Source organism: Nilaparvata lugens, chromosome 5, assembly GCF_014356525.2.
Source record: "Nilaparvata lugens isolate BPH chromosome 5, ASM1435652v1, whole genome shotgun sequence".
In the NCBI taxonomy this organism is placed as follows: domain Eukaryota; kingdom Metazoa; phylum Arthropoda; class Insecta; order Hemiptera; family Delphacidae; genus Nilaparvata; species Nilaparvata lugens.
In genome coordinates, this window is record NC_052508.1 from 55,666,612 (window position 1) to 55,691,144 (window position 24,533).

Below are 24,533 nucleotides of genomic sequence, written 5' to 3' on the forward strand. Positions count from 1 at the left end.
CGCCTTAAATTTTGGTTGTTCTCCACAATTTTTGTTCTGAAACAAAACAAGAAAAACCTAAAGGTAAATATTCATGACTGAAGATTATTAGGATTAAAGTAGGATTCAAGAAAATTGGAAAAACAAAAAGGAAAAAAAAATCAAATCCCAACCTAAAAAATACTAACCTTAGCTTTCCCTAACCTAAGCTTTTCCTAACCTTATCTTCTCCTAATCTAAGCTTCTCCCAACCTAACCAAACCTAATGTAACCCTAACCTAACCTAACCCAACCTAACCTAAACTAACCTAACCTAACCCAACCTAACCTACCTAACCTAACCTAACCTAACCTATCCCAACCTTAGCTTCTCCCAACCTAACCAAACCTAACCTAACTAAACCAAACCTAACCTAACCTAACCTACCTAACCTAACCTTTCCCAACCTTAGCTTCTCCCAACCTAACCAAACCTAACCTAACCCAAACCCAACCTAATCCAACCTAACCTAACCTAATCTAACCTAATCCACCTAACCTAACCTAAGCTACACTAACCTAACCTAACCTAACCCAATCTAACCTAACCTAACCTAATCATACCTAACCTAACCTAACCTAATCTAACTTAACCTAACCTAACCTAACCTAACCTAACCTACCCAACCTAACCTAACCTTTCCCAACCTTAGCTTCTCCCAACCTAACCAAACCTAACCTAACCCAAACCTAACCTAACCTAATCCAACCTAATCTAACCTAACCCACCTAACCTAACCTAAGCTACATTAACCTAACCCAACCTAACCCAATCTAACCTAACCTAACCTAACCTTACCTAACCTAACCTAATCTATCTTAACCTAACCTAACCTATCCTAACCTAACCTTAGCTTCTCCTAACCTAAGCTTTCCCTAACATAAGCTTTTCCTAACCTTAGCTTCTCCCAACCTTACTAATCCCTACCTAAGCTTTATCTCACCTTAACTTCTCCTAATCTAAGCTTCTCCTAACCTAAGCTTCTCCCAACCTAAGTTTTTCCAAATCTGAGCTTTACCTAACCTGAGCTTTTCCTAACCTTAGCTACTCCTAACCTAAGCTTTCCTAAGCTAAGTTTTCCTAACCTTGGTTTCTCCCAAACTACGTTTTTCCTAATCCAAGCTTCTCCTAACATAAGCTATTCCTAACCTAAGTTTTTCCCAACCTTGGTTTCTTCTAAACCAATCTTTCCCCAATCTAAGCACTTCCTAACCTTAGCATTTCCTAACCTAAGCTTTTCCTAACCTTAGCTTCTTCTAATCTAAGTTTTTTCCCAATCTAATCTTCACCTAACCTGAGCTTTCCCTAACTTTAGCTACTCCAACCTAAAGTTCTCCTAACCTTCTCCTTATCAAAGCTTTTTCTAACCAAAGCTTCCTCTAACTCAAGCATCCCCTAACCTTAGTGTAATCAACTAACGCCTCAACTAGAATCATCATCCTCGCCTGCAAAAGGCCCCTTCCCGTCCTTGTAACTTAAAATACTCTTACTCAATTCATCGAACCCTAACCTAACAAACAAGAAAAGCCTAAACCTAATTCAATCAAACCTAAGCTATTTTTTATCCAATCCAACCAATCCTAGCCTAATAAAATGAAAAAATATAGGCTAATTCAAAATAATTCCTGCATTCAATATTATAAAAAGTGTATTAACATTATATATTCATATATATATATCAATATCAATATATATATATATATATATATATATATATATATATATATATATATATATATATATATATATATATATATATATATATATATAATTAATGTAATATATAGTGCTCACCTTATACTAATCAGTTCATATCATCCAAATCCAAATCATCAGTATCATCGGTTTCCCCATCTTTTGGCTTTGCAGGCCATATAAATTTCCTGCTACCTTACAGAACTCAGTAAAGCAGTCAACTTTCCTCAATTTGCATGATTTCACAAATACATACTTTGATAAATAGCCAGGAAAGAAAGCTTTCTTCCTGTGAAAGCGTGGCAAAGTTGCCTTTGCCGTGCCACAAGAAGCTTCGATCTTGTTTGTGTGAGCACCTGAAAGTGGGTCAACAAAATTCATTTTGTGATTCACTTTCAAGTGCTCAAAGCCTTCTTCTTTCAAACAATCATAAGCTTTCCAATAGTCCGACACGATTGTTGAGCCCGGTTTGATGTACTCTTTGATAATAGGTATCAGGGTATCTGATGACCGGTTCTCAACAGCCACCATGAAAACCTCTCCAGAAAGCTCATCGATGCCTCCAAACACCCACTGACCCTCAACAGCCCGCCCCCGATTATATTTTCTCTTTCCAAATTTACTCTCATCAATTTGAACTTTTCTTCCAGGTCCTCCAATTTTTTTCTTTCTCAATACTGCAAAATCAAAAGTCACCTCCCGACAGAATGAACACCAGTCAACAACTGTCCGATTTGAAATGCCGAACTCATCAATGATCACTTTTGCGGCTACATTTTTTGTCCACAAATATATGAAACCTATAATTTTCCACAATGGAAGTTTTGACTTTTCAAAAAAAGTTCCTCGTCTAAGATTCACAGAATAACCACATCTTTTCCTTTTCTTCTTGTTCTCAGATCTGTAATTATTGCAATACCATTTATAGCCGTCTGTTTCAGAATTACACTTCCGTAATGTCATTTTACATTCATCCCGACCATAAGCTGAACAAACTATAATATGCTTCAAAATTCCCCATTCCATACACTTATCAATCAACAATTTCCCCTCATCACTCCACTTTTCTATATTCACCAGATTCACTTTTTCACCAGCCATTTTTATTTATAAAAATTATAACTTCAACATATCAAACTTTCATTCTACAATCCACACACGAGAAATTGAATTTATCCTCTGAAAGCTGATGCAGTTATACCATGTTGAAATAAGTTGAAAATAATCATGTTCAACAATTAAAAAAAATATATTATTGATTCATTATTCTTATAGAATATAATAAATAAAGATAAAAATTATGATTAAAAGTTTGAGAATTTTCTATATTTTTATATTTTAAATTGTTTTTATATAAAATTATTGTAAAGCAATAGGAAACTAAAATCAAAATCCGAAATCGATACTTGAAATCGATGCAGGAGCTTCGTAGAGGAAATTATCGATATCAATAAATTGATAATCCTATTCACCATCGATAAACATCGATTTATCCTGCACCAATGAACTACGTCACAGGCTATCACAGTATTGATACTATCGTAATCGTTTAAAGTACCGTAATATAAATTATTTACTATAAAATAATAACATTCTGAGACAAATTTTATTTAAATTTTCATTAGAAATGAGCAAAAAATACAAGATACAAGTATTTCAACAGTAAATAAAGAGTAAAAGTACTGAAAATAAGGTTAGTTCATGTGAGATTTTCGAAGTTCCTTTATTATTATTTAGAATTATTTTTTTGAGTTGAAATTAGTCTAGCGACACCTATTTTTTCTTCCTCTTTCATTTAAAAAAAAATTGAGTTGATATCTTCAAAAATAGTGGGGCTACAATTGTGCCGTAATTAGTAACGTTAGCCGCGGTTAACCTTCAACAGCAAGAAATTAAAAACAGTTCTACAAATTTGAATAGAGTAAAAATTTCTGATAAACATCAGGCAATGGAATCTAACCCTCAAAAGTACAACGAAAAATATGAAAAGAAATCTACTCTAAAATTGAACAAAAATACACATTGTCTCCGTTGTGGAAACCGGCGACATTCTGATGGTGTCATATGCACTGCAAATAACAAATTTTGTAAAGCTTGCGGAGGTAAGAACCATTTTGCTAGAGCATTCTAAAAGTAGGGAACGCTACAATTGTAAAAGACAAACAGATAAATCAGGTCCGCGAAAATTTATCAATAGAAGATGACAACCTGTCACTTTCCGATATTGAACATATAAGAACTCTGGAAAAAGGCTGTAAAGTAATGGTGAACGTTAAACTCAACAACAACACAGTGAAAATGCTGTATGATCCAGGTGCCGCTTACAGCGTTATTAACGAGAAATTATGGAAAAAAATTGGAAGTCCCATTTTAAAACCAACAAGAAACCTCACGGCATACACAGGGATTGACATTGAAACACTTGGAGAAACACATATAAATGTCAATGCTTTTGGTGACTCCAGGAAATTACCAGTAATTGTTATAAAGAAAGATGACATACCTTTGTTTGGACTTAATTGGGTCCTCAAATTCAATCTACCCTTACCTCCGGTGCTGAAATATGCTCTGTAAAAAAACGATAAGCTCTCCACAAAAAAAGAACTCAGTTTTGGTAAATAAAATAATCACAGATTTTTCTGATGTTTTCAATCCAAATCTGGGAACAATAAAGAACTGCAAGGTACTTTTCCACATGTCAAAAAATGCCATACCAATAGTTGCAAAACCACGTCCATTCCCGTTTTCCTTAAGAAAAGCAGTAGAAATGGAACTACAACGTTCAGTAGACAGTAATGTACAATCACCTGTAAACACAAGTGAAGAACCTATCACATGGTCCTCACCAATAGTTATTGTGGTGAAACCTAAAGGAGCAGTCCGGATATGTGCTGATTTTAAAACCACCGAAAACAAGTTTATAAGTCCAGACAACTATCCCCTACCTAGGTTTGAAGAAATCACTTCAAAACTTACAGGAGGGAAAGAATTCACAATTATTGATTTGAAGGATGCATATCTACAAATGGAAGTTGATACTTCTGTACAAAAGTATCTCACTATTTCTACTCATAAAGGATTTTTCAGATATTCACGCCTTCCTTTTGGGATAAAAATAGCAACAGCAGCTTTTCAGTGTAAAATGGATCAAATCTTGGCTGGCTTGGAAGGCGTTGCATGTCTTTTAGACGATGTAATAATAACAGCTCCCACAAGAGAAGAACACATTAACAGAGTCAGGGAAGTGTTAAAACGTTTTGAAAACAATGGACTTCGAGTACAAACCACAAAATGTAAATGGTTTGAGGAATCAGTAAACTATTTGGGACACAGAATAGATCAAACAGGTATACACCCCACAACTGAACACATCAAAGCCGTAGAAGATATGCCATCACCGAAAAATGTCAAAGAACTAAGATCCTTCTTGGGATCAATCAACTACTACAGTAAATTTGTTCCACATTTACAATCACTGTGCGTTCCGTTACACAAATTACTTCAAAAAGGAGCAAATTGGCACTGGGATAAAAAACATGAACAAATCGCTACAAAATTAAGACATTTATTAACAACATCAGATACTTTAGCTCATTATGATGAATCACTTCCTCTAATTCTTGCCACAGACGCAAGTGAAGTCGGATTAGGTGCAGCTCTTTTTCACAGATATACTGATGGTACTGAAAGGCCAATTTTGTTCGCATCAAGACGACTTGACAAAGCTGAAAAACGGTACAGTGTGATTGAAAAAGAAGCATTAGGTTTAATTTTCGGAGTAACACGTTTTGAACATTTCCTCTATGGCAGACACTTTGAGATTCGTACTGATCATAAAGCTTTAGTGAAAGTTTTCGGTGAAAATGGCTCTATTCCAAAAGTTGTTTCCAACCGTATTGCTAGATGGGCTTTAATTTTGAGCTCATACGACTACTCAATAAATTATCACAGAGGTACAGATAATGCAACGGCGGGTATGCTATCAAGGTTTCCTTTGGAAAATGTATTGAAGTCAAAAAACGAAAAGTTAGGGGAAAACAATAGAGCACATCTTTTCCACCTTCGATTTCAAGATATACCATTATCAACAAAGAGCTTACAAGAAACAACAAAACATGACACAACACTTGCAAAAGTTACAAACTATCTCCGAAGTGGTTGGACAACAGATACAAATGTAAACAAAGAACTACTACCATATTACAATAAACGAGAAGAACTATCATTTGAAAATGGCATACTCCTCTGGTCGGGTCGTTTAGTCATACCCACAAGATTAAGAACAAAAGTACTACAAATTCTTCATGAAGGTCATCCAGGAATTGTAGCAATGAAAGGAAAAACACGATTCCAAGTATGGTGGCCTGGACTGGACAAAGATTTAGAGGAACATGTAAAACACTGCACCACATGTCAAGAAAACAGAAACAGAGATGTTGAGATGCCACTTTTCTCATGGACTCTTCCAACAGAAGTGTGGTCTAGAATCCACATAGATTTCGCAGGACCATTTTTAGGGAAAATGTGGTTAGTCGTTGTAGATGCTAGATCGAAATGGCTCGAAGTAATACCCATGTCAACAACCACAACAAAATCCACGATCAATATATTACAAGATCTATTTTCTAAATTTGGCTACCCAAGAATAATTGTAAGTGACAACGGTCCTCAACTGACTTCGTATGAATTCCAAAATTTCTGCAAAGAACTGAACATAAAACATGCACGTATCACCCCATATCACCCAAAAAGCAATGGATTGGCGGAGCGTTGTGTACGAACGTTCAAAGAACGTATGGGAATTTCAAAAGGAAGTACTGGCACCTTACAAGAAAAACTAAATAAATTTTTATTCGCTCATAGAACATCCCCAAAGAGAGCAACGGGAAAAACACCTGCTTTTATGATGTTCGGTCGCGAGTTACGCTGCAAAATAGATATATTACTACCAGATGTTAACGACAGAGTAGACGAAGAGTTAGTTAGACAAGGGAACAGCAAGCCGAGAGTCAACGCAAAGGTGTTCGGAGAGGGCGATGGCGTATGGGTACTAGACAGATCAGGCAAAGGCTACAAAAAAGGAAAAATCGTTAAAGTAAATGGACTATACTCATACCTAGTGAATGTTGAGGAAACGATGAGAAGATGCCACGCAGATCAACTGCGATATGCAGATTGAACTTAAGAAGAAAGGGGGAAGATGTAGTATACCAGAAACCAGATGTTATGCAAAACAGATGACATAAATCAGTTATAATATTTAATAGTTTGTTGATTGGAATTCACTCTATCCTACATGTTTTAATAGAGATTACACACGTTGAGTATTAATCTTTGAGACTTATTTATTTCTAATATTCTACATTAGAAAATTCGAGAAATGTAATTGGTGTGGGCTTTACGGTTCATTATCCGGTATAATAGAGAGGAAAAGAGTTCAACAAACATGAACCATTATTCATTTATTTTTACTTTGATACATACAATATTTTACTCTATGAATGATTGGGAGAGGAACAACAGGCTTAAAGCCCAAAACTGTTCCTTTCCCAAATTTAGATAGAAATTGTCCCAAAAATAGGTTATGTTTACACTTCATGATTTTTGTCTAATTTTGAATCCAAAATATGTATAAACTAGGAATTTACAATTGATAAAAGTTGAAACTCAAATTGAATAAGAATACTTCACTAAATCATCACTGATAACTGAAAAATGCTGTATTAATAATTGAATTATGTTGACATAAATCTTATGGATTCTTTCTCCTCTGAGAATTTCAATTTTGTTTTATCAGGAGTAGTTCACCCCATCTGGGCTTATGCCTAGGACTGTTCACTATTATTCCACATTTTTATGTATTCGCTGTTACTTTATATTATGTTAGTATTGAAATAAATTGATTGATTCTAATTCCTGTTATACATTGGACTAAATTTGAGTAGAGAAGAAGTTTTGAGCTAGTGCCTGTTTTTTATTTTCAATTTGTTCAATAATAAATGAATATGAATAGATTGAATGTTCCATCTAAAATGGTGATCAAGTAACATATTTAAGACTACAATAAGTAGAGGATAGCTAGAGAATTCGCTCAACCTGCTTTCTATGCTAGATTACACAGTCATTTTAAAAATGCAGTACATATTTAGTGCCTGAATCTTCAGCTTCAATGAGATATTATTTGGTTAGCTTACGATCTATGCCTATACCTTCAAGTTACATAGAATAGAATCTACGAAAATAGCAAAGACTCATGTATGCAGAATTACAATGACTCGTGAAGATGCAAGGGCTTAAAAAGTTGCTTTCAAGTCAGCAGAGGTGAAGATTCAAAATAATGCGTGAAATAAAAGTTCATCCGTTTTGTTGATTCTATTATTATTGTAAACAATAGATTTTATTGTAAACTATTTCATATTTAATAGATTGTATATGCTGGAGGAATTAACAGTGTTTTGTTTTTTGCAGTGTTGAATATACGAAGGGCATATTCCAATCCATTGGCTTCCGAAACTTCAGCAGTTATCTGCGACTGGACGATGAGAAGAGAAGCGGACCTGAAGGCCTGAAGATGTTCAATGAAGGACGCAAAACATTCAGCATTGACACTAAGCGCTATGTCAAGAGTCAAAATAAGTGGGTCAGAAATCGGTTTCTGAGTTGTATAACGAGAGAGGTGATAAAACAATCTAATTAAAAACCAAAATCAATTTAAAAAATCTTTCACTCTTTGGTAAATCAAGCTATAGTGAGGTCCACGTTATAATGGCAGTGAAGAAAGATAGGAGAAAACGTTGCCAAGTCTCTCCATATTGCCACTGAGTGTACACAGCTGTTACTCAATTTATCCCATTAAATTTGATCTAATAATAATTATAATTTCCTTGATAAAATAATCAATTTAATGTCAAATTAATCACGAAAATATATTTTAGACATTAACGTATGAGAAACACAAATTAAAATACCTGAAATGACATTTTAAAAGTTGATAACTAACCATCCTATACTTCAGTTAGCCTACACGTTTAGGTTAGACCTACTCGTACCGGTATAAATTATAATTGAAGGATTATTTCAGAATTATTTCCAATGAAATCACTTATTTCAAGAAGGATTTCTATTTTTCTATAATTTTTGAAAGCAATTGGAATAGAATACCTAATTTCTTAATAACTTAATTTCTGCTTTTTTGAAATTCAGATTGGTGTATCACAGCTTTTTAAATAGAATACCTAAATTCTTAATAACTTAATTTCTGTTTTTTTGAAATTCAGATTGGTGTATCAGCTTTTTAAATTAGCCGCCATATCCGGTTTGTATAAAAATAAAAATATGATCTCAGTTATGAAAGCAAATTTTTGAATCAAATTATGAAAAAAATATATTTAATTGTTTCAAAAATACATTTTAAATCAATTATACGACTTGTGTACCTAAGTATTTTGATAGAATGAAGAAAAAAAATGGCGGCTGAGTTACTTTTGTACAGTCACTGTCAAAAGTAAAAATAAAATATTCTGGCAAACTGATAACATTGCAAAGCTAGAGAGAGATAGCGCTATCCGTTTTGTTGTATGATAGAAAAGGACATCAACAGTATTGTCAATTGTACTGCCATTATAACGTGGACCTCACTATAGGATTATTGTATCAGGTATTTCTGAAAGTAACAGATCATCACAATGCAATACAGTATGATGTTTCACAGAGATTGGAATTCAATTCTCAATATATTATCAACTATAATAGTGATCTCCTCGTTATAATGGCAGTGGAGGAAGATAGGAGAAAGGCGTTGACGATTCTCCGCCTTGCCACTTCATTCTACAGATAATAATAATAATACTGAGATAAAAATACACTTATATTGTCAAATTGGTCAATACCATGGTTCTGTACCAAATAGCACTGTATAATTTGACAATATATGTGTGTTTTTATTTCATTATAAACAGTAGTTATACAACATTTACAGTAACTCAGTCGAATTTTTAATAATACAGAGGGTGAAGCCCACATAAGCTCTTAGGCTTGTGTTTGGGTAATGAGTGAGAGGGATAATGATGAGAGATAACGTCTACATTTTAGGTAGTCAGGACCGACGGCTTATCATCTCCTCCGTTATATCACAGAATAGCTGATACCGCTATATGTGATGTAGGATTAACTGTTTATTCTTGATTTGAATAATCAATTATATTTTATTTGTCAAGAAAATATATATATATTTCTTAATGAAGTTTTATACTTGTTAATAAATAATTATATTTCTACATTCTAAAAAGCGATCTGGCGACGTTGCTGAGTTAGAGTAGGATATCGCTATCTGTTTTGTCGAATGATAAACAAGGATAGCAATTAATACCAATGTTTATCAAATACTGCCATCATAACGTGGAACTCACTATAGTGTAATAGGACAATTAATAGCTTTCCGATTGATTAAAACAGTAGCCTACTTTCCTCTCTGTTTTAAGACACTAATACAGATGATTCTATATGTTGAAGTGGCAATATCAATTAATTTAATACAGCAAATCAAAAACTAGCCTGTCTTGAAAAATAGTAAGAAGGGTAATAAGGTGTCACTTGAACTATGAAGTAATATATATGTATGAGCAGTGGCGGCGCTTCCATAAGGGCCAAGTGGGCCGGCCCACCCAAATGAAACAGTAAAATACATTTTAAAATGCTTTAGGTTATGTGGCTAATTATTATTGAATAAAATACAATATAAATTAATTTTGAACTATCAACTGGTAAAAATGCTCGTTGAAATACCATGCAATGTATCCGTGGACATAGTACAATATGTACGAGTTCAACGATGGCCACGAATCATTACGTAGCACATTGAAGGGCCCCAGAAATCAGGCCCTTCTAGCTCTCATAAAAACGTATTGGCAAGACAACGCAAGCCAGCGACGCTAGAATGGCTGGCAGCAATGCATTGATATACGGAGCAAGTGGGCCAGATTGAGCTGGCCCATTGCACGTTGATTCACACCATTCTCGCTCAGACTGCTGAGCGCTAGCATAGCTTGTTTACATGCCAGCCATCATGTAAAATGTGAATTGCATCCGAATTGGCAACAGGCTTTTTATTATTTTATAAAGTTAACAAGTTAATACTTTCAACTACTTTTGTGCTAATATTTGCATAGATTAATTAGCAATAATCCAACTGTAGTGATTGCGGTTGTGAATTCAAAGGCGTGATTTTATTGTGAAGTGCTATATTAGTGTGTGCGGTGATCTTGATTTAAATGAGGTTAGGTCTACTTTGACAAGCCTTTTGGTGAGTTGCACATTATGTTGTTTTAATTTAGTTTAAAGAATAATAAAGTTTAGTTTAGTTTTTTAGAAGAATGGGCTGCGAGGGTGGTCTCGCTAACTAACAATAGCAACGAGGTAACTAATCGAATTCGCTCAATCAAAAAACATCAAACTAATCTTCTTGCCTCCAAATAGAATAATAAAGTTTAGTTTAGTTTACTTTAAACTAAAGTTTAGTTTATAGACTACCTGCGTAACAACTTGTAAAGTTGAATATGCTTTATAAAGCACCCCTCCTTCCCAGCCACACCCCCAACAATTCCCACCACTGGCCCACCCAACTGTTCAGGTCAAGCACCGCCACTGTGTATGAGAGAATAACATTTTTCTACTAGCTTAGTAGAGATGATCTGGACTCAATAACAGAGATGAAATTTATCATGCAACATCAAAAATTGTGAAAATAGTGAGAAGGGTAATAGCTCACTTGATCAAAACAAATTATGAAGTAATAATGTTTAGCCTAATAATATTATGTTTTTAAAAATAAACTTTTTATTAGCTCATTAGAGATGATCTGAACTTAATCATGGAGATCAACTTAGCATGATACATCCATAAATTGGATTTTGAAAAAATATTGATGAATGATGAACGTCTTATGTCTGAATCCAAATCGAATACAAATTATTCAAGAACTGCATTCCCGATTTTCAAATGAATGACGAACCTGAAGTTTATGTCGACTTTGGTTGATGATGATTTAATATAACTAATAAAATTAAATAATAACTGAATAAATTCACGGAAACAAGACAATTCTAAACTTTCAATTAACTTTTTTTAAATGTAGTTTACTGTTAGTAGCAAACAAAATATTCAGTTTTCCTTTATCGTATTGGCTATTGCTACTTTGATATCTTGTAAAAATCCATTTACTTGAATAAGCTCGAATCCAAAACTCAACTCTATAGGAAAGTGAATAGGCTAAAGTTGACTGAATCAATAAATTAAACCTTTAAACCATAACCTTTTTTATGAAGTAAATCGCAGTGGCAGCAATGGTCCACTATCCATTGTGTGTGAAGAAGTGTTGAAATTCATGAACCAGAAATTTATTTTCAATGTGCCGTTGTTCAACTTACTCAATAACTGTTCTTCTTTTTCCGGGCTTGTCCCAAGAGTATGAAACGAATCACTGTGTTAATAATTCCGATTTGCAATTTATCAGATTATTTTCCCAGGTGAGTAAATTGGAAAGCTGTGAAACACTTGTACATTTCTGGTGATGTATTTCTGTATGTGAACATATCAATCTTCCTTAATAGCTGAAATTCATTTATAAAATCGAGAATTGAGAGAATTGATGAATGTCTCCAATCCGTCCCTTGCCAATTTGGTTTTAATAATAATTGTGATAGAAGAGCATGATAATAATCTTGAAAATAATCATTATATTTAACTATTATTATTTAAATGACTATAATAATGAGAATTTTCATATTTTTAATGTTCGCTTATATCAAAATAAATCCAACGATTCAACCAATGATGATTATTTTTTTGTAGATTATTCATTATGAAACTAGAGAAATCTTACTCTAGAAATTATTTAACAATTTCAACTTTTCTATATGCTAATCAATGAAAATATCCCTAATTGATCAGTCGATTTCCTTCCTTGATGGATTTTAGAGAAATTATCAATTTAAAGTGATTAGTTCTTCTATTCAAATGAAGAAAATTGTATTGAGGACAAAACCCCGTGAATATTCATGAAAAAAGGTCTTATCCTCTCATTAAAATAATTATATGTAAGACATGACAACCGAACCCCACTTGAAGCAAATAGTAGCCTATAAACATTTTATGCTTGATCAGAATAGGTATAAACTGAATTTCAAAGTTTATATTGATTTTTGATTATGAATATTGAAGGATTTGTATTGATTCATTATCTTTGTTTTGTATACTATATATTTATTGTTCTGTAAAAAATGTATCTTTTGATGAATAAATTTTCCAACTGTTTCTTGCAATTCATTTATTGCTGGGAGATAATTTGACGAGATGTATAAAGTATGTTTAATTGTGCAGGTACCGCCCGTCTACAAGCTGGACACATCGGACGTGGAGCACTGGACAGAGCAAGTCCTGGAGCCGGCCATGGAGGTGGTGATGAGTCTGATTGGGGGCGGTCGAGAGGCGGGGGCGGTGCGACTGCAGCCAATGGCAGTGGAGGCAGCAACTTCTGTCGCCTCCAGCAAGGAAAGCGTCACCGAAGTTCTGAAGCAGAAACACGAGGTGCGCCACTGCGACGTCTGCGATCGGATATTCATAGGGGAGTTGCAGCTCAACGATCACCTCAAATCCGCCAAGCACCAGAAAGCTGAAAAGAGACGCAAACTACTGGAGCTCGAACAACAACAACAGTCTACAGACACCTGAAAGGTTCAGGGTAGGTTGGGTAAAATTGATACTTGATTAGACAAAAGAAAGGTTGCAATCTCTACCCTTACTGGGGTAGGTTAGTCTATAGACACCTGAAATGTTCAGTCTAGGTAGGGTAAAATTGATACTTGATTACACCAAAGAAAGGTTACATGTCAACCCTTACTGGGGTAGGTTAGTCTGTAAGACAGTCTACAGTCACCTGAAATGTTCAGGGTAGGCTGGGTGAAATTTATTTTCAATGTGCCGTTGTTCAACTTACTCAATAACTGTTCTTCTTTTTCCGGGCTTGTCCCAAGAGTATGAAACGAATCACTGTGTTAATAATTCCGATTTGCAATTTATCAGATTATTTTCCCAGGTGAGTAAATTGGAAAGCTGTGAAACACTTGTACATTTCTGGTGATGTATTTCTGTATGTGAACATATCAATCTTCCTTAATAGCTGAAATTCATTTATAAAATCGAGAATTGAGAGAATTGATGAATGTCTCCAATCCGTCCCTTGCCAATTTGGTTTTAATAATAATTGTGATAGAAGAGCATGATAATAATCTTGAAAATAATCATTATATTTAACTATTATTATTTAAATGACTATAATAATGAGAATTTTCATATTTTTAATGTTCGCTTATATCAAAATAAATCCAACGATTCAACCAATGATGATTATTTGTAGATTATTCATTATGAAACTAGAGAAATCTTACTCTAGAAATTATTTAACAATTTCAACTTTTCTATATGCTAATCAATGAAAATATCCCTAATTGATCAGTCGATTTCCTTCCTTGATGGATTTTAGAGAAATTATCAATTTAAAGTGATTAGTTCTTCTATTCAAATGAAGAAAATTGTATTGAGGACAAAACCCCGTGAATATTCATGAAAAAAGGTCTTATCCTCTCATTAAAATAATTATATGTAAGACATGACAACCGAACCCCACTTGAAGCAAATAGTAGCCTATAAACATTTTATGCTTGATCAGAATAGGTATAAACTGAATTTCAAAGTTTATATTGATTTTTGATTATGAATATTGAAGGATTTGTATTGATTCATTATCTTTGTTTTGTATACTATATATTTATTGTTCTGTAAAAAATGTATCTTTTGATGAATAAATTTTCCAACTGTTTCTTGCAATTCATTTATTGCTGGGAGATAATTTGACGAGATGTATAAAGTATGTTTAATTGTGCAGGTACCGCCCGTCTACAAGCTGGACACATCGGACGTGGAGCACTGGACAGAGCAAGTCCTGGAGCCGGCCATGGAGGTGGTGATGAGTCTGATTGGGGGCGGTCGAGAGGCGGGGGCGGTGCGACTGCAGCCAATGGCAGTGGAGGCAGCAACTTCTGTCGCCTCCAGCGAGGAAAGCATCACCAAAGTTCTGAAGCAGAAACACGAGGTGCGCCACTGCGACGTCTGCGATCGGATATTCATAGGGGAGTTGCAGCTCAACGATCACCTCAAATCCGCCAAGCACCAGAAAGCTGAAAAGAGACGCAAACTACTGGAGCTCGAACAACAACAACAGTCTACAGTCACCTGAAAGGTTCAGGGTAGGTTGGGTAAAATTGATACTTGATTAGACCAAAGAAAGGTAGCAATGTCTACCCTTACTGGGGTACGTTAGTCTATAAGACAGTCTACAGATACCTGAAATGTTCAGTCTAGGTTAGATAAAATTGATACTTGATTACACCAAAGAAGGGTTACTTGTCAACCCTTACTGGGGTAGGTTAGTCTGTAAGACAGTTACCTGAAATGTTCAGGGTAGGCTGGGTGAAATTGATACTTGATTACACCAAAGAAAGGTTACATTTCATCCCTCACTATGGGGTAGTTTAGTAGATTAGAAGAGCTGAAACAACAATGATCTTCAAACCCTGAATGGTTTAGGGTAGGTTATGTAAAATTAATATTGTATTAAACCATAGAAAGCTTACAGTGTCTACTCTTACTAGGGTAGGTGAGTCTGTAAGAAGGTAAAAAACAATCCTATAGTCCGAGAGTTATTACTTTTAAAATGAAGCCAACTTTTAACACTTTTCGCTCGAAGACAGAGAGGCCCAATTCTCTTTCCTTCACTAATCACTCCCACTATCCAACAGTATTCTCCCTACTTTTCAATCAATCAATTTATTTAGCCTGAAGATAGGCTATGTCACTATGTATTTTATAAAATTATGTGGCGTGCATGGCGAGCATGACATAGCTCTTCAGTAGCACTGACACCACCATGTTTTTAGGCTCCTGGGCCCTGCTTTCTTATAGTATAATTATTAAATAAAATATCGGGGCACCGAGGTTTGCTCCTTATTTATTTATTGATAAACAGAACACAATTCTGTAAAATGATTGGGGAAGGACTAACAGGCACAGCCCAATACTGTTTCTTCCCCGAATTTTGATTTATATTCTATAAATAGTCCAAAAAGTAGGTTATATTCCATACACTTGAATTCAGGTCCAATTTTCAGTCCAAACATGTTAAAACAGAAAAGTTTTAATTTAGACTGTTTACTAAAAAAATGACATTCACTAATCACTCTACACACAATGCCGGATGATGACCATCCTCAGGGAGGAGGGGATCGTCATTCTTATCTACGCTACCACGTGTAACAGGATTACATATGTAAATGCTACACCATTTTGAAACATGTAACATTTTAAATAAATAAACATCCTGGAATGCATAGAAAACACGGGTACTCATAGATAGTTGTAAAAAGGCGCTGTACGGTAACAGTGCTTGTAGCTGCAGGAGTTGGCTTTACTAGGCTGCTGTCGGTATCAGTGCCAGGGAATGCCAGATTCCAACCACGTTTTGCATCAAGTACAAGGTTGGTAGAAGTTGCAGGGAAAGATATGGATGGGACGTAACAACGATATGGTTAAGAAGTATTGTGGGTAGCAAGTTCGGTTTCGGACCATGTACAAGGTTGGCATTTAGAAAATACATCACATAAAATTCAAGGAGTGAGAGTATCACAGTAATACAGTTGAATATTGAATCTGTCTAGGTTGACAAACAATAATTATTGGAACAGAGCAAAGCATAGTCCATATTAACACATTGCGCTATCATGAAGTTCTCCTACGTAAAGTTTTTAACTTGCTAATCATTATCGCCCCACTACATAATGATCACTTTTTAACTCTAAGCGATTTTTAATAACTGTTGTGTTGACTCTCAGGCAGTGTCGTCTCCTGCATGATCCTTCTAGATGACCGCCTCCTTCGACTCGGATGGTGGTGTGTGCCTGTGGCTCTGTTGCTCTGCCCGCTCTGTCCGTTTGCATGATTCATTCCTGCGACAATACAAAAACTATAACCAGTAGGCCCTATCAATCTAATACTTATAGTACATAATACAGTACATTATCAAGTACATATCAAACTGCGGACGGCTATTCATTTATTATTGAAAAATATGTCGGTCGTTGAGAGTTCAGGATACACTAACGTCATAAAGTTGTAACCGTATTTTGTATCTTTTGTATCCGTTGTATTTTGCGTCACCGTTTCAGTAAGATCGGATATCAACGTTACGATATATATCTATAGCCAGACGTTACGATATATACAGACAATAGCCAGTACTTGATACCGTGAATCGGATTAAATCTGATAAAACACTGTTTCCAATGGATTTTGGCTCTGCTGGCCAGAAACCTTGACCGTGACAATACCATTGGTTCAGTTCACACATTGACAGACAAGTGTTTGCCTGCCTATCTGTGAATACTCATTGAAGAACCGATAATATTTTCACGGATTTATTGAGAAGCAGGAATTTTGTCTACTCTATTCTGATCGATCAATAGTGCAAGCATATTATTTTCCAATTTCGAAATATTTTATATGCGTGCAAACTAGATTATGTGAAGCAAAGTTGAAGTAGGTAGGATTTAACCTTCTTAATACGTCATTCATCTGCCAATCATGGCGCTTGCTGATGACTATTTTATTTTGCGCTGCTCTGTTCTTCAGTTTTAGTTGAAGGAAACTTGACAATAGTGTTTCAACCAAAACTGGTATCTGGTTATCTTGGTGAACTCGTGGTTGTCAATCCAAGACATTCAGTTCGATAAGAATTATTTTAGCAATAATTAAATGCGGATAAATAATACAATCACCGTATATAATATTATTCTATTCTATTCTAATTGTATGTATACAATCAAAGAGAATATGAATAAGACATGAAATTGGGTATTAGCATAAAGCGTACTAATGTATTTAACATAAAATGATTTCGTCTGTGAATTGATTACATACTGAAAAATAGAAGAAATTAAAATAATAGAATAATTATTTCCAGATAGCTCAAGGATAGCTTCCTTCCAAGAATGTCAGAAAGTTTTTTCCCTCTAACCCCGAGTTCTTTTTTACTTTTTTTGCGAGTTTCACCCTCTCTCATCACTTCAACTCTTTTGACTCCTCTAACTCTTTTTTGAAACTTGATTCTGATTATAAGCGCGTGTCAAAAGCGGTCCTTTTTCTCAGTAGCAGCAGCTAATCCAATCCAATGAAGGCTGATGAAGTTCGTCATCTTTCATTCAATTTGCTGCGAAAATTTCGTCAGCTAACTCGCAAAAATTGGAAAAGGTTGGTCCAGATTTGTGATGCTGTCGTTTGTAACGCCCTTGCATGGATTTCAGACACTGTCTACCTCCAAAACGGTCTGAAAGATTGAAAAGAGTGATTTTTTAATGATTGGTAAAAAACTATAACTTGAAAACGTTTCAAAACTTCAAAATGGAAGAATTATTCTCCGGTAGTCAGTAAACATAAAGTAGCTTGGAAATTGAGATAGATGAGGGGCATGATGATTGTGGATTTAGACTGAGCGTCCTTGAATTTATTCTGTTATTTTATTTATTCATTTATTGTACAAAACACTATAATCATAATATAATCAAGACATTGGAGGAAAAACTAGGCTGAGCCTGTACTATTTCTCTTAATTTTGATAAAATGTTAATGTTGCCCAAACGTTAAGGTTATGAAATCACATACTGCTTTCTCTCTAATCTTGAAAAATAATCACAATAATTATTGAAGATTTTCGATCGAAGGATCGCATATTTTTAACCAATTACATGAATATATACACACTACTTTAAGACAATACGTTTCAGATGTTATGTTAATTATTGTTAATATCAATCTATCTGATTTATACGAATCTATAATCTTGTATTGTACCTCAAATTTGTGAGAATACTGTATTCAACAACTTCCAAATGGATTTTATCCAATCTAGAATATTATATTCTGTCAAGGAAAAGTTCTTGATATCAACAAATTTAGCCTACATGTAGCCCCACTTATAAACTATAACATATCCACAATAATTATGAAGCTCGTTCGTTGGTTGCCCAAATAATTCAATTCCTACAAATGTTATCTATGATATTATTGTTCAAGGGAGCTGATTATTATAGGGAGAGACCCAGAATTACAGAGCATGTAGGATCGGATCATATGAAGTGGTGTCTATTGGATTAAAGGGAGGCTCAAGCAGATCATTGTTTGGGATTGGTACACAACTATTGCCTACTTGTTGAGTGTCAGTGTGTACAACTCTCTTCCTACAATCTCTAGCACTGTGTCCGATCTTCCTAAACTTATAACAATTTTTTGAGTCATTTGTGCTAAATACTTTTCTAGATGGTTCCTGTTTTTTTTTGTAAGGTTTTTCTATCTAGGTTGAAAATTGCTATGGATGTTGTTACTGCTTCTTTAAAGGTTGTTGGAAATTTGATACAAGTTTGTTTTCCTATTTCACCATGTAAGCCTCTTAAGAATGACTCCATGGCTTTCCTGTTAGCTCGGCATCCCTGCAAATATAAAAATACCTCTTGAGAAAAAAGCCATTTTGACAGTTTGGATGTTGAGCAAACCAGAAAACATTCTTAGCTGCTGGGGTGACAGATACAATTTATCTCAAAGTACTGCTCATAGAACATTCTATGAGATAGTGGATTAATTAATTTTTTTTATTTCAAAAATATGTATTGGAAACACTTTTCTCTAAAGCCTTTTTAATTATCTCATTTTTTTCAGTGTTGATATTTGATTCAATTTTAGTATTTCAAGCTTTTGCTTTTCAATAATATTCGAATCTTTAATGGCCTGCTCAATCCCCTGTAGGGCTTTCACCCTCTTTCTCTCTAGCTCCAAGCTCTCCCTCGTTTGCTCCTTCAACTTCTGCCATCCCCTACTTGGTTTCACTCTCATCCTTTTACGGGGAGATGGATCATCATCAGGAAGATTTCTTTTGGTTGGATTATTCGGGAGAAGTGAAGCTGTCGAGGTTGAAGGGAGTGGATGTTGATGTGGGAGAAGGGCAAAGGATGTTGGGCTGCTCACAGTAAATGCTTTGTATCATCTGACAGTTGTATCATCTTGCAATATATCTGACATTAAATTGTAAAACTCCCAAGGCTTAATAGTCCCCCTACCAGTACTTAGTATTGTTGTTTTTTTATTCGCTTGAATGTTCTTTTCAAACTTCTAAATTTGTCATCGAAGATCTTTTCTGTGATCTCCGAGTACCCAAGGGTTTCAAATGACTCTATGATTTCTCTCCGTAGAGTAACATTTTTAATTTTAGAGTTTCTGAATTTATGTGTCCTCTTCATGTACTCCTCCAAAAACAGTTTTGTTGCCTCAGTGGTCGACACATGACCCTCAGTGGTGGCTTCTGCAATATAAAGAGAGGGGCATATAATGAACAATGATATAATGCAGCAAGCTTTTGAGATGTTGCATCCTTGTAGACTGCTCTTCTGCGTGGCAGCTCGCAAATTTCTATGCAACCAGCCAAAAGTAATGATTGACCATTGTAGTCCAACTTATAAAATTCAGTGAATAAACTTTGTACATAGTTCAATGTGAGAGTTTTACAGCCTACTTTGTTGTGCTGCAGTTTTTTCTGAACACCCACGTACTTCAGTCAATCAATCAATCAATCAATCAAGTTTTATTGAACAAAATATTTACATTGGAGGTCCCACTAAACCCGAAGGTTTTTCAGTAGGTGCCTATATAAGTATACATAGTAAATTATAGAATCGTACATTACAAAGAAACAAAATTAGCAAATCTGATAAGAGGAAGAGAAAAAATTTTTTTTGCATGCAAAGGGAAGTTGGGAAGTAAGAAGAGGATGTACTGTAAAGGAAGGATCGTGATGAGGAAGGTAAACTTATCTAGGAACTAGTGTAATAAAATTTAAGAAAATAAATTAGATAAACTACTCAAGTAAAAGAAAAATATCAATCAAATCAAATAATAGAAAAATGAGTATTCACTATTCATGAAAACAAAAATTATAATAAACATACATGGGGGAAAAATTGAGAAATGAAGTTTGAATTTCAAGAAATAATTATAAGTGGTCGCTCTAGCTGGCGGCAGTTGGAAGTTCTTTTGATGATACTGTGATGCCAGATCCTTGGTTGTTTGTTTATTCTTTTCCAGAATTCCAAAGAGCTGGTAACTTCTTATCTTTCCATCCATCTATATTGAGTGAACGTTTTTTACCAGCGCACAAATCACGTCCACACATTCAAAATACGGTTCAAAATGCAGTAATGCTTAGTAATGAAATTTGGTACCGCAATCTCCGAACCGCTCTGATCGAAAGTAAACACTTGCTCTTGGCATTTCAAGACGTTCTCTCCACTGGACTCTTCATAGTCTTGAAATGGATGTTTTCTTGCAATGAATTCTTGAGCAAGTGCTTGCAATACCGCTGCTTCAATTAGTTCGTGTTTTGTGATAATGTAATAATTCTCACAGGTCCTCTTCGTACAGATGACACATTCCCTGCTGTTCTGAATCATTCACCCAATTTACAACTTATTGCCGTCCAGGAACAGCGAAACGCAAAAGAAACACTGCAATGATCAAGTGCTTATTTGAAAAATACGCTCCAACACAAAATGAACGCTCCTCACGTGTCCACTCCATGGTGTTAACTGAAAAATAGCTGAAGACAAACTTCCAGTCAACCACTATAATCAACGCCCACACTCTCCTCTCAATTTGACCAACAGTGACGCCACAACCTGCAAATCAAAAAAGCAATTTAAATCAAAAAAAGCTCCACTCTGTATCATCTTTCGGAGACAAGATTCACTGTTTTTTGACAGTTGAAATACTTGGATTAAGTTTTCAGAGTTCGGATCCCACCGCCAAGTCACCACTTGTGGCGTGCGTAGCGAGCATGACAGTTCTCTCCAGTAGTGCTGCCACTACCAGGTTTTTAGGGTCCTGGGCCCTGCTACTTTTATAGTGTTTTATGTTTTAAAATAAAAGTAATTGTCTTTCTTTGATCTAATTTATTAAAAACACACACATTACAACATTACATTTTTTCAACATAACCTTAAAACTACACACATTACAACATTACATTTTTTCAACATAACCTTAAAACTGCTACATCTTTCCAGTTGCCAATGCCATCTACATCATATTATAACATCTCCCCCTCAAAGAAGAGCTTATTGAAATAAAATAAAAACTAACTTGTCTCATGAATATGCCATAATCAATCATTGACAACTACAGAATTCAAATTAAATTCAAGTTTGTTATTAGACATCAATATAAAAGAATATATTGAAGACAATATAATAAGACAAGCCTATTGAAGCATACATAATACAAAATTTTTAAACAATAATACAAATACATGATTATGTAGCATATTCCACAGCATATTCATCAAACCGTCTTGGTCTCCTACGTTCTCTTTGACCTCTTATATTATTATTTCTTTCTAATGGTTCATTTACCTCTTTGTTTCTTTCTATCCCCTTCTCCTCTACTCTACACATCCAACTTCACGGACGGTTAACCACGCTAAAAATAACTGTTTTCCACTTTTCCAAATTATTTTACTCGTCGCCATGTTTTATGTTTTGAAATAAAAGTTATTGTCAGGAAATCCTCTTGCAGCCATTGTCTTGATCCAAAGTAAAAGCACTTCTTCTTCGTTGAGAGAACTTTTAGGCCCCATTCTTCGTGTTAAGGGAGTCTTACCCTTCACCTTGTAGTCCAGTGTCTGACGAGGGACATTATGACGTTTTGCAGCTGTTCTATGGGCTTCCCTCTTCGAACATCTCCAACTGCAGCCAGCATTGCATCCTGAGTGTATGCCCACATCTTCCCTTTTACAGGAGGCATGGTGTTCGATCTGTGAATAATCACAATACTGTTCAGTTATTGTCAAGCTGAATGTAAGAATAAACGAACTACAGTCGAACCTCTGTATAACGAAGTCGATTATCCCGAGAAAAAATTCGCTGCCGAGAGGTATTCGTTATTGAGAGGTTCTGTCAAGAAAACTGCCACGATCCTATGGATCTTATAATATCGTATCACGGCGGTAAATAAATGAATATGGTACATAAAACATATCATCGCGAACGTAGGTAGGGTACCTATTAGGCCAATATTAATATAAAAATTTGAAAATTCATGCTGTTGAAAAAACATGTTTTTTCAATATTTGTAGAATGTAATAAGTAAACTCACCAATATAAAAACTGATGAAAAATTTGTGTTTGATACAATAATAGGGATTATTGGTTGGTGTACTTTGAGTGTGCAATTTGAAATACAATATGAATTATTGTGGAGCAGGAATCAATTATCCCCCAAATTAAGCTTCTTAATTTGCGATTCAACTTTCAGATGAAAATTCAACATTCTTTTTATTATACTAAATTGTCATACACCTATACCTAAATGATGTCCTATACCTATATCTTTTTCTAATAGAAGGCAATTTGATGACCCTATAGTAGGCTGGAGCGTTTCGTGTGTCTACTTTGATTGTAGCACCGAAATTCCACTTCAGAGATAGAATTATTTGATACTTTTATTTTCCAAGAAGGATTTTGCCTCTTGTCTAATAAAAATATTCATCATTCTACTCTGGATCCTAAACTAACAAATTTACCATTTTCATTAAGTTGATAATGCGTTAGCAATAAATAAAATACATTGCATCTGATTACATTTATTGAAAACTTTTCAAGGTTACGAAATAAAAGAATTTTACACAATAAAATAGAAACTTATTACTACCAAACCTATTCTCTGAATTATGTTTTTCTCTCAACAAGACCTAATTTCTAAAATAATAATCAAATTTTACTGATCTTCTCAAATAGATGAAATTAATTAAAATTTCTACTCACGTGAATTTACCCAAGATTCCACATTTAATTTTCATCACCTCAAAAATTTAAATTGACACTTTCAATACTTACATTTCAATAAACAAATTTTCTACTTTATATTTAATCAAACAAATAAATGAAATGACAAGTTATTAATTAAAATTTTACAAATAAATGTAGAGCAACCAAATTTTTGTTCTATCTCGTGGATCTCTCGGGTGAAAAAGATACCAGATCAAACAGGATATTTCATGAACTTCCTCTACCTAGAGCAACTAAATCTCAATGCTACCGAAATCTGAGTTATATAATTCAATGCATCAATCAAATAAAAGTTAAATTTTAAGTTATAATCTGGTTATTTAATTTGTACAATGTCAAAACTTTATAAAAAATTAAATAAACTACTGTTACAATTCAATCGAGTTCATTTAGTCAACCTGATTTATCGACATTAAAAGGCGGCAAGTTTAAAATTTTGTTTTGGCGGTACAAGATCGACAAGTTTGAATTACAAAATCAATTCTCTATCAAGTTAACTTGATAATATTTATCGTAACATTTTTCATTATTTTTCCTAACATTACAAGGCATCCAATGTACTAAGCAATTTTAATATTAAAATGTAATCTGACATTTTATATCATTAAAATAGTATTATAGAAATGTTATTGGGTTAAAAAAATACGGAAAAAGAAAAAAACTGAAGCATAAAGAATATAAAATTGAACTCACCTTCTTAGCAAATCTGTTAGTGACCATGTGCTATCAGACGGGTCAAGGGATACTGCTACAATGAACATAACCTGAGAACTGCTTCCCAGATCAAGGTGAATACTTTACTACATAATGTTGGAAATACTAGGGTG

The 24,533-nt window shown here is 34.5% G+C and overlaps 2 protein-coding genes across 3 annotated transcripts in view; both read left to right on the top strand.

Annotated features, from left to right (window-relative positions):
* The window catches only part of LOC111055765 (tRNA dimethylallyltransferase), a 114,103-nt gene that overhangs the window by 28,493 nt on the left and 61,077 nt on the right, over positions 1 to 24,533 (top strand). The window contains exons 2-4 of one of the 2 annotated variants that reach the window (XM_039428809.1): positions 8,183 to 8,390; positions 13,091 to 13,451; positions 21,272 to 22,473. In XM_039428809.1, the coding sequence (XP_039284743.1) occupies positions 8,183 to 8,390; positions 13,091 to 13,441 (559 nt within the window). In that variant the 3' untranslated portion in view covers positions 13,442 to 13,451; positions 21,272 to 22,473. Of the gene's footprint in view, positions 1 to 8,182; positions 8,391 to 13,090; positions 13,452 to 21,271; positions 22,474 to 24,533 lie in introns of those variants that run through there. The other variant, XM_039428810.1, reaches the window with a different exon arrangement.
* Positions 13,768 to 24,533, top strand: part of LOC120351432 (tRNA dimethylallyltransferase-like) — a 91,872-nt gene continuing 81,106 nt past the window's right edge. Inside the window, exon 1 of the mRNA XM_039428813.1 lies at positions 13,768 to 15,015. Coding sequence (XP_039284747.1) covers positions 14,628 to 15,005 — 378 coding nt within the window. The 5' untranslated portion in view covers positions 13,768 to 14,627 and the 3' untranslated portion in view covers positions 15,006 to 15,015. The remainder of the gene's footprint in view (positions 15,016 to 24,533) is intronic.